The sequence below is a fragment of the Mytilus californianus genome, unplaced genomic scaffold (assembly GCF_021869535.1).
Source record: "Mytilus californianus isolate M0D057914Y unplaced genomic scaffold, xbMytCali1.0.p SCAF_5, whole genome shotgun sequence".
Lineage (NCBI taxonomy): Eukaryota > Metazoa > Mollusca > Bivalvia > Mytilida > Mytilidae > Mytilus > Mytilus californianus.
In genome coordinates, this window is record NW_026262701.1 from 113168880 (window position 1) to 113181154 (window position 12275).

At 31.2% G+C, this 12275-nt stretch overlaps 1 protein-coding gene across 13 annotated transcripts in view; it reads left to right on the plus strand.

Moving 5' to 3' along the window:
- Positions 1-4732: 4732 nt before the first annotated feature.
- Positions 4733-12275, plus strand: part of LOC127700676 (prion-like-(Q/N-rich) domain-bearing protein 25) — a 51609-nt gene continuing 44066 nt past the window's right edge. For 8 of the 13 annotated variants that reach the window (XM_052204245.1, XM_052204254.1, XM_052204246.1 and 5 more), the window contains exon 1: positions 4736-4893. In XM_052204245.1, coding sequence (XP_052060205.1) covers positions 4888-4893 — 6 coding nt within the window. In that variant the 5' untranslated portion in view covers positions 4736-4887. Of the gene's footprint in view, positions 4894-12275 lie in introns of all 13 variants that reach the window. The other 5 variants (XM_052204251.1, XM_052204256.1, XM_052204255.1 and 2 more) reach the window with 3 other exon arrangements.

Consider the following 12275-nt stretch of genomic DNA (forward strand, 5'->3'; position numbering starts at 1 on the left):
TTTAAATTGATAACCCATTCAAATTAATAAATTTAACCAAACTTACTTGGAATGCACGTGTAATCACCTTCTTGGTAATGTGTTTGTAAACATTGACAACGTCCTTGAATGCATGCTGTATTTCTAAGATTACATTTTTGGTCATCTTCACACTGGCCGAAATAACCTTTTTCTAGATCTAGATCAAATGTATATTAATAAATATATGGCAAACTTCACAAGTGACGATATAACCTTGTTATAGAAAAACATGTATGTTAATGAATAGGGGGTAAGATCACAAGGGACGAATTAACCTTGTTCTCGATAAAATGTATGTATTTACATATATTCGAGTAATCTGTAGTATCTGCAAATAAATGCAAACAACTCAATACTGATAAAATTTGTCAATAGCACTAGTTTTAATAAAAACACGCAAAAGGACAATACTTTTGTATAAAGTTACATGTAATTTCAAATGATACGTTTTCTTCATGACAAAATCTTGTTTAATAACACGAATCTGACATATATCTTTATTTCATTTACTAATAACATTCATAATGAGACATTGTTGTAAATTAGACGATGTATTTGTAAGGATAGGTAGAAGATATCAAAGGGACATTCAACCACATTATTCGATGGCAAACTGACAACGCCATGGCAAAAAACTAAAAACGACCAAAAGTCAAATATCATTATACAAAACTCAACATAAAAAATAAAGACCGAGCAACAATTACCTTAAAGATATAAATTACGTTCATGTTTTCATTTAAGAGAGTCTCAGTCATTACTTTCAGAGGTAATTTGTAAGAGAGATGATGTCATGTAAGATGTCGGAGTCGTTTTAGATTCATGCCATTTTGTGGCGTGGTGTTATCCTTTGGGGCTTTCTATTTTATATATGTAGGACTCTAAAGTGCGATGGTACTCTAAAGTGCGATGGTCACGCTAAAGTGCGATGGTCTACGCTATAGTACGATGGTGAATCACGCTAAAGTGCGATGGTTGTTTGTTTGCTAAAGTACGATGGTATGTCACGCTAAAGTGTGATGGATCAATAGGATAAGGTTCGAGAGCTTAAAACGTTAAAGTACATGGATGTTAAAAAATAGTCTTTTTTTTCAAAAGCTAGTATGCTCAGGTATAACATATGTGACAGGCTTTAATTTATAATTTACCGGTAGGCTTAGGTGACCACGTAATAATTGCTAAAAAGGTAATTAAGGTGTCACAAAATACTATATTTCCTGTAAATGATTTTTTAACAATTCGGGCGTATTAAACAATCATGTTAAATACTTGGATAATTGGTGTAGCTTGCCGTTCACACAGTCTATCAATAATCTGAACACCTCCCCTTACAGTCGTCTTTGTAAATTACAAATACAAAATTCGATCATTGTCGGAATATCAATAACATTTATTTGAACAAGCTTTAATTTAAATGCGAGCGAAAGGCGAAATTCGCCGAGCTTTCCCCTTTTTTGTAGCGAGTACACATACATGTTTTATTTTACTAACAATGTACATACTATGTTTTAGTTTATAATTTTCGCTTGAAAACATGTACCTTTATTTTACCGATGTTACTTTTCAATAAAATCGACAATATTTTAACGGGGACCGCAAAGTAAACTGCAACGTTAACAATGATTTAATCAAATGTATCCGTTCGCTTCCAATAGAAGCAGGATACAGGATACCTATGCGTATACTATTTTGTATCTATATAGTAAAATGGTCAGCTGCAGAACACAAGTCCTTCTTCCAGCACCCGAAAAAAAACAACACACATTTGCTTCAGCCGACAAAGCACAGATAGGTTTAAAATAAAGTCATGGACATTTGGTTTAAAAGTTGTTAATCAAATATTCTTAATTTATCTTCCGGCATGTACATTTTTGGTTTGTATAAACGACTGCTAACGTCATAATCCAACTACGTTTCTTACGTCCATACTTTCGCGGACCATCGGACTTTTGCGTATGGAGGCATCGCACTTTAGCGCAGACCATCGCACTTTAGTGTGACCATCGTACTTTAGCGTCCCCATCACACTTTAGAGTCCTACATATATAATGTGAAGATATAGTATGATTGCCATAAAAACATGAGACAACTCTCCACCAGAAATCAAATGGCATAGAATTTAATAACTATAGTTCACCTTTCGGTCTTCAACAATGAGAAAAACCAATAGCGTATAGTAAGCTATGAAAGACCCGAAATGAAATATTTAAAACAATTCAAACGAGTAAACTTACGGCCTGATTTTTTGTTCAAAGCAATAAACGAAAAACAAATATGATATATAGCAACAAACAACAACCACTGAATTACAGGCTCCTGACTTGGGACAGGCACAAACAGAATGTTACGAGGTTAAACGTGTTTGCTGAAGCCAAACCCTCCCCCTAACATGGGTGTAACAGTACAACATAAGAACAAACTTAACGTCAGTTGATAAGGTCTTAACTGATCAGATCGATATAAAGCACATAAAATACATAACAAAAACACAAAAGACACAACGTACAGATAAGAGAGTACTCGTAGTTACTGAAAGCTAGTTCAAAGCCAATAACAACTAATAAAAAATCATGTAACTAAGACTTAAAAGACTCTATCCCTTCGGAAATCTCCTATATTTTAGTCGACAGTATCTTTATATGTTCTGCTACTTATTTGTTAGTCACATGATCCGCACAATATAGAAAACAACAGAGATACTGTTGTTTCTTACCTGAACATAAAATGAGGTTTACAAAGCTCATAAGACAGACAACTGAAAGTACTGACAATCTTTTCTGAAATAAACAATGTATAAAACTTTTCTGTTGCTCTGTTGTTCATATTACAGTATATACACCAATTTAAAAGACAGGAAATCAAGTTAATTTTAATATTCTAAATGATTGTTCGTTGTGTATTTTCAGGTTGCAAATCTATTGGCGAAGTTGCAAATGAAAAACAAACCAAACAAACATACTTTTATAGCTGACTATGCGGTATGGGTTTTACTCATTGTGAATATCGTACGGTGACCTATAGTTGTTAATTTCTGTGTCATTTGGTCTCTTGTGGAGAGTTGTCTCATTGGCAATCATACTACATCTTCTCATTTTTATATATATAAGTGCATACCTAAATTCAATTTACAGAACTGTTAAAATAAATCAAATATGTTTATATTATTTTTATCTATCAAATAAAAAGGTAGGGTTGACCTGATATTTTCTTCGGGTTTAATGAAACTTGCAACAGTTGTGCATTATCAGCAAATATAAATAAATAATTAGTGATTCATTTCAACATGCATGCACATTCTTCGCAAAGATCGTCACTCACCATTCTGTGTTAGGTATTTCCAATCACTTCAAAAACCAAATACTATGGAACCGATTTTCAAACAAAATTGAGAGTACGTTATTTATATAAACAGACGCAAATCCTCTGCAGTACTGAAAGCACAGAGCAGTCATAATGACCGTGGTTTCTTGAAATTCAAACCTTTAAGCAATCAAATTGAGTACTCGTTCCATGGCCTTACAAATAGATAAACGAACATTCACAGGGCGTTCATCATTGCCTTTTCCCATATATATTATTACCTTCAAGTTCTATAATGTTTATTATATCGAACATATAATTTCATGGTTATCTAAGACCATGTATTCTTTTTTAGTGTTCCTATGGTCGTGTTATCTGTAATGGAATCTGGCGTTTAAGTATATGTGTATACAAGTAACTGGTTTCCAAATTTTTTAATTTATTTTTTCAATTACCAATTGCAAATAAAGCAATCTAAAGTCGAACTATATATTCACTTTAATTATATGCTGATTATAGAAGAAGAAGAAAAAATAAAATTATTCTTGTCTAATTCCCACTCATATAAGATTTAAATGTTTCCGTATTTAAATTTATATCATCGTCAACAAAATGTATTGTATAAAATAAAAGTTTAATGGATTTTTAGAATGTTCCCACATTAGTATTTAAAACCACACAACAAATTGACACAGAAATAAACATAAAATATATTATTCAATTTTAATTTTGATAACATCTTTGTCACAGCTGTCATTTGGTATATCGACATAAAAATATCACTAAAGAATAATAAACGGTGGTCAAACATTGCCACGCGGCATCGGAAAAAAATCGTTGTTTTATCAAAAGGCTGAAAAAAAGAATAATGTCTGTCAAAATGATGATTATTTTTCATGATTTGCACTAAGTAGTTGAAAAATGCAGTGTTTTTTACGATTTTATAAATCATTTAACTTCCAATTTGTCAATTAACGTCACTTGTCAAAGCAAAACCACTCCCAGACGTAAACAATGACACGCCATTGCACATTGTTACTCTTCTATTTTGAGGTTTTCAAATCTAGTCATAAAAGTCGCGGCACTCACAAAATATGGATCACTAGATACCTACGCTTGTTTTTTTCTTTTTTTTTTTTTTTTTTTGGTTGGTTGGAGTTCGTTTTGCATAAACTGTACTGTCCAGAATATAGAAAAGTTGTAAATAAATTTAAAAGCAACTTTTAAAGATCTGTATAATATTTTCGTATTTGTCTCTACTTTATTGCCTAAAAAAATACCTATTAATGAGGTTCACCTCGTTCGTGTACTATCCTTGATTGAAATATCCCATTTCAAGGATGCTGGTTTAAATACTTAGTCTAGATATTGATTGAAATTACATTACAGATTTTTTTAAACTGTAAACAGCGGGTAACAGCTTTCCTCTCTTTGTCTCAAATTCATCAGTAAAGATGTGTCATTTAACATACAATTAACACGTTGATGACATACATGTTGTGGTATCTTTTATAGTAAACCAAAGTTCATTATTATAAGGATTCGGATTATTTTCTAAAATTTGCCATGATGGTGAGTTTGAATTAAGAAAAAAAAGTTGGATAATATTTGATGCATGGCGGTTTCGAATGTTCGACTGGATTTCAGGGTGGGGCATGTGACTAATACAGTCGTTCATTTAGTGATCTTTTGTTATAAAATTATGATAAACGGATAAACTTTTGAAATAGTTCACTTCAACAGCAATTATTACAATATTAACAACAATAATAAAAACTTAAAACAGCAACAAAATAAAATATAACAAAAAAAGGTTGTGCGCACACAAACATGTTTAACCCCGCCACATTCTGTATGTACCTACCTAAATAAAGTCAGGAGCCTGTGATTAAGTAATTGTAGTAGGTTCATATCTGTAATATTTGTTTTTCGTAAATTGTATTTTTAAAAACTAGGCCGTTAATTTTGTTGTTTGATATGTTTCACATTTTCGTGTCCGGGCCTTTTATAGCTGATTATACGGTATTGGTTGTTTTCTCGTTGTTGAACACCGTGCGGCGACCTATGATTGATTATATCTTTGCTTTTGAACTCTAGCGAATATTGTCTCATTGGCAATCATGCCAAATCTCCTTATTTTCATAAAACAAAACATTTTGATAGAATGAAAACTACCAGTAAGAACATAAATATATATATATATATATATATGCCCAAACATATATCTATATATATATATATATATATATATATATATATATTAGTTTAGATAGCTCAAATGCCATTGTTTCCTATGTTTTAATTACTGACACTGTTATATTTGTTTTATTTTATTTTGATCTAAGACCTGTCAAAGCTAAAGCAGACAGTTTCATTGTACTTGAAAAGTTCCCTGTAGTTTCTAAAACACCCAGTGTCTATTAATGTAATGTTGTATTGCATATACATGCACCGTACATGTGTCATATTCACATTTTGAAGAGCAAACTCTAGTCGGGTTGTTGTTGTCTGAAACATGTGTCGAGGTATGGTAAAATGTCTTTCGTCAGACTGTAACTTAGAGCATATGACGAGTTAGTCACAGTGTAAAGCATGGAATATCCATATGACATTTATATGCCAATCCAACTTTCTTGTCTACAGTGTATCTAATGATGGTCTACTGTTTATCTAATGATGGTCTACGGTGTATCTAATAATAGTCTACAGTGTATCTAATGATTGTCTACTGTTTATCTAATGATGGTCTACAGTTTATCTAATGCTGGTCTACGATGTATCTAATAATGGTCTACAGTGTATCTAATGATTGTCTACAGTTTATCTAATGATGGTCTACAGTGTATATAATGATGGTCTACAGTTTATCTAATGATGATTTTTCCCAGAAACACGTGTTTGGAGCAGAAAATCATATCATACATTCTGATCATTCTGGATATGCTTTGTAATATTTGCCATGACTGCTAGGCATCTGTTAATCAACCAATCAATCCACATATCACCTTATAAAATTGCACAGAAAAAATCAAAATTGGTAAAGGTCAGTAATATACCATTGACTTTTGATGAGAGAAAAATCACTTGTAAACATTTAAACAACTGCGTCAACCATTTCTAAATTCAAAACAATGATAAACACAACTTATTGTTTATTCTTTTATAAAATTATATGAGATCCTCTTGAAAGACAAATCAAAACCAAAACAGATATTTCATGATTGAAAAAGATAGAAAACCAACAACATTATCATCAACCCACCAACAGAGACGAATATTTCATTGAATTTTCAGAAAACAGTTTGTATAGGCTTGATAAACATGATAAAATTGCCCCATGCATGTACTATTAAAAAATGATTAATATATATTTTACCGTAGCTTTTCTTTTCCAAATTTTATGGAAGATTTACAAACGTGATCTAAAAACGTTTATGAGAGCACTTGGAAATCGTTATAGTAACAATGTTGACACTTGACACTTGACACTTCAGACTTTAAAGGTGGTTTCTGATGAATTAATTTGACAAACATTTTCAAATGAAAACTTAACCAACTGAATTAGGCATGACATGAAGATCATAATGATGTTATGCTGTGCTAATCGTCCTGAGTATGCATGAAATAGTGGATACTAATCAAACACCAATCAATCATATTTTGTCCAACTTTACATGAAGACAGTAGTGATGGTAGAAGTGAAATATCATTTTATTATTATCCAATTTACAGTAAAATGAAATATATGCCGTGTTAAACCAAACATTATTGTTCTGTATTTTCTAGGAACAAAATAGAATTGATCCATTGCCAAATGTTGACGATCAAATTAATCAAAAGACACAAATTACGTGAATTGATAAGAAAGTGGTGAATAGAGAGACAAACAGGTTTAATTCAATCCAATGAAAACACAGAACACTGATTGACATACCACGATCCTTTCGCATAGGCATATCAATTGAAATATTTCTGAAATCCGAATGAAAATTGTCCAATTGGGTTATTAAGTTGATCTAGTACAAAAACGTTGTGAAGATACTAACCTGATATAAAGGTATCAAACATCAATCTATAATTTTAATAAAATAGCATAATGCATAGAAATTGTATCTGTGACATTATATCGCTAAATCGTCGTTATATCAAAAACTAAAATGCAAACTGAATTAACATTTTTTTCTAAATTGACTATCGTGTATTTCTTTTGTGTATGCTCTTCAATTATCTCCATAAAAAGATTCATATATGATTTGCAGCTGTTATTTTATAATACATTTTTATATATTTTCCTGTTCTTGATTGTTGTGTATTGTGAGCATTGTGTATCTTATTTTCTAGTTTCGATAATGACTAAAATTTCTCAAATGAAACACGAACTATATATAGCCAAAATACGGAAGTTCTTTTTCCGCATTTTAACCAGGGTTAATCCACCATTGTCTACATAAGGAAATACCTGTACTAAGTCAGGAATATGACAGTTGCTTTCCATTCGTTTGATATGTTTGAGCTTTTGATTTTGCCATTTGATAAGGGACTTTCCGTTTGAATTTTCCTTGGAGTTCGGTATTTTTGTTATCTTTTTTTTTTTAAAGATATACGTATCGGTTGAGTCCGGTTTTTTTATGCGAGCAAAACTCAAACGACAGGAAAACAACTGCCATATTCCTGACTTGGTACAGGCATTTCCTTATGTAGAAAATGGTGGATTAAACCTGGTTTTATAGTTAGCTAGTTTATAAACCAACTATATGTTTTCCTAGCACACTTTACCTTCCCAAAACGACGCTTTGTCAACTGCCTATTACGCGAACTTACGCAAGAAAGATTATGGTCATGAGTTTAAGCGGAGTTATTATCTCCCGTTAATTTCCCCCAAGCGATAGTTGACGTCGCTACGATTTCATACACAGTATAAAATATTATAAGCATCCCTGAATGTCCCTTTCTCCTTTCATGCAATAACAGCTTTCATATCATAAACTTACAAAGGCAATTGTATGTTTTGAATACTGATTTTTTTTTAAATCAGTTCTTCTCTCTTTTTGAATTTCGTACAAGTATTTAATTAAATAATCAAGATACTTAAAACAATTTCGTTCTATTATTTACTTTTCGAATTTCACCATTGATTAGTCTTAAACTTCATTCAATTCAAACTACAAATGTATGGAAGCTTTCGAAAGGTAGTGCTAAAATGCCAAAAAAAAATGACACCTTAGACGACTAGCTATAGTTTTTTGCGTGAACCCCTGAACCCCTGAGGGTTCACGCATATATATTAATTGATGTTGTAGTCTTTCGGAATACCGGAAATGCCAATTGTCTTTTCGGAATACATCTATTCTTTTCTGTGGCCACCTGCGTAATAGGTAATTAATTGACCTAATGAATATGTATAAGCGTCTTACAGTTGCTATAGAGATAAGTGTTAATCGAGACTGATTGATATTTTACATCAGTAGTCAATTGAATTATAGTCGCATATGTTAAGTTTTCTGAAATACAAGCTGTGTAAACATTAGACATTAGATTTTTAAGCGAAAACATTACCGTCAATGGTTAGGCGTTTTTAAGATTTTTAAACTGAGCCATTTTAGCGAAATTAAAAAAGAGCTAAGTCCGTTTATGAAGTAATTAAGGAGTTTTTAAATATTGTTCCTTTTTTAATTAAAATACCAAAAATGGAATTCTTATAATCATATTATTTAATTGGTAAAATATTGGAACAACGTATCTTTTATCGTTATCATAATTCAAATTGAAATAAAAAGACAATACATTAAAGAAAAACAAACTGAACCTTGAAGAATCGTTGAGATGTGTAAAATGCAGATATGAGATGCTACAACGAAACATTTAATTTTTTAATAAACATTTAACTTATTAAATATGTTTAGCGGTATGATGATGGTTCTGAAAGAATAATTAAATTTTAGGACTTGATATCTGAGATGACGGATAATAGAAAAGTTGATTATGCATAAATTATGCAATAGCAGGAGTGAAATAATACAGGGTCAGAGATAAAATAAAGATTGTCTTTTATAGGGACTGAGTGATGATAGATACAGTCAGAGATAAGATAATGAATTTATATTTATATTAATTAAGGCTCTACATTTGTATCAAATTAAAATAAGGGAAACAAGGCAATAATTAGAATAAAAGACAACGCAATGAAATCAGGCAGTTAGTTTTCTCATATGAATTGTTAAATACATTAATCATTTCGGGGCATTTTGTTGCTTACTATGCGGAATGGAGTTTGTTCATTGTTAAAGGCCGTACGGTGACAATAGTTGTTAACTTCTACGTCACTTGGTCTCTGGTGGAGATTTTTTATACTTAATCTTATTTTAAAATACTAGTCAACCCTGGAAATTATGACGAAATTTAAAGACACCTTTTACATGTTTTAGGTGTGTTAAATGCAGAAATTATATGTCATATCGAAACAGTTCATAAATGAATATGCGTTTGAGTCCTTAAAATAATTCTATAGATATGAAACGATTTACAGACATTGAGTGATATTCTTTGGAGTTAATTGAGGTGATGACTCTCTATTTATTTAAAACGTATACATAAATTAGACCGTTAGTTTTCTCGTTTGAATTGTTTTACATTTGTCATTTCGGGACCTTTTATAGCTGACTATGCGGCATGGGCTTTGCTCATTGTTGAAAGCCGTACCTTGACCTATATTTGTTAATTTCTGTGTCATTTGGTCTCTTGTGGAGAGTTGTCTCATTGGCAATTATACCACATCTTCTAATTTTATATGAAGTAAAAAAAAATAAGGTCTGAACTATTTTCAAACTGGTAACAAAAACTAATAATCATGATTCATTTCATTAAACTTCTTTACAACAAAGACTTTTCACAGTTACATTTCGACTTCAGCCAGGAAGCTACCTCTATTCCCAAAATAGCACCTCAGAAAGGAATTAACATACCGTGGTTGCTTCTTATTTATCATGTTGTAATGTTTTTATGAAAATATATTTAGAAAATTATGCCCAACATAGAACATCAGTTTCATTAAGAATCCATGTCAGTTTATCTACATCTTATATAAAAAAGAAATGAGGTGAAATCATGCATCTTTATAAAACAATTATGATCTGATCTTTCATTCCAAACATGTATTAAAGTTCACGATTGCATTTCTTTTTTTTTAAAGAAAGCAACTTGTTTATACATTTAATGCTCGTATGTTATACATGTCGATGCAGATTCATAAGCACAAGGTTGATTATGTGTTATATTCGTAAAAAAATTGAAACACAATATACAGAAACTCACAATTAACATAATATTTTACGATCCGGTACATCATTTCACCATAAATGTTTCTGGGTTAAAACACATAATCTTGATTCTGAATATATTGCGACGTTCCAGATGACAAAGAGACAATAAAACTATTACAGCATTACTACATTGACTTTGGGGTTCCTGTAAAGTGCCCCAGAAGTGGAAAACAACATTAAGTATGACGAAACGAAATGACACACGACAGAATGTTCCTTTTCCCATTTTTTATACCTACTTGAAATGAATTATGCTCCTGCGTCAACATATGGGACATTAAGTATTACCCTTGTCCGTCTGTACGTCAGTCCGTCCGTCCGTACGTACGTACGTTCCGAAATTGGTTTCCGTTCTCTAACTTAAGTTTGCCTCAACCAAATGTTATAAAACTTATACACAATGCTTATTACCACAAAACATAGATTAAGTTCGAATTGGTGGCGTCACTTTTACCGTTCTTCAATTATGTCCCTTTACAACGTTATATGCAAGCGGGGGGCATCATCTGTGTCTATGGGACACACTCTCCATTTATTTATTATCAATCTTTTAAAATCTATAAATACAATTTTGCAATACATTTTGTGGTCAATAGAAATTGAAAAAAACTCTCTTCCTTTAAGACTGAAAAAAAATAAATATAAGTAATGTATGCTTTTGTGTGAAAACTTTAAATTTTGTACTACGACATTTCACTGCACTTTTGATTAAATCTACATGTATGTATGGCAAATTTTAAACCTATTGTATCAAAGGATATCAATAAGCATGTAATTATAAAAATGTCAGTTCAAATTTCATCTATGTTTTGTCGTTATTTATGTTTTATAAAACACGAAACCATTGATTTTGTGTACAGACGACATATGTTGCGTGTACAAAATCGATTTTCAGTTTTATCAATAAATTTGCACACCCAGTCTGTTAAATAAACAATTATTCCCCATTTCCATTCTCAATTTTTAGGTCTTCCATTTTAAGCAAATAAAGTCCACAAAGCACTTAACAGAAAAGATTGAGCAACATAAACCCCCATACAATGTAATTTAGCTGAATTTTGTCTCCGTATGACCTTAGATCTGTCTCCGAATATCCTTCTGACGTCATGCAACAATCACTTTTTAATTATGACGTCAATTTTTTTTAAATTGTGATGTCAAATTTTACGAGAACTTGTGTGATTTTAAGTAATGGCGGACAAATTTGCATACAAGTGTAAATACGTCTATTTGTTACATATAAGTGGGGTAATATCACCATTTTTTAGTGTATGCCATAGAATCACAATACACATAACAATATTACCACATTCTCTGAAATAATTATCATTTTGATTAGTGTTTTCTAGTTTGTTTGTTAAATATGACAGTTTTAACAAAAGTAGAGAATTTTCTATTGTCATAAAGCATGATCATGATTAGATTAGCAACGTATTTTACTGTTAGGAATACTCATATATATGACATCTGCAATAGAATATTATTAATTATATTTAAAATAAAAGTGAAATGAAGGAAGATGGAATCTAACTTTTTTTTAAGGACAGTTTCAAAGATAACAATGTTAATTATTAGAATGGAGGTTCCCCTCTATAACATAAGCTTAGATCAACTATTCATTAAATATGCAAAATG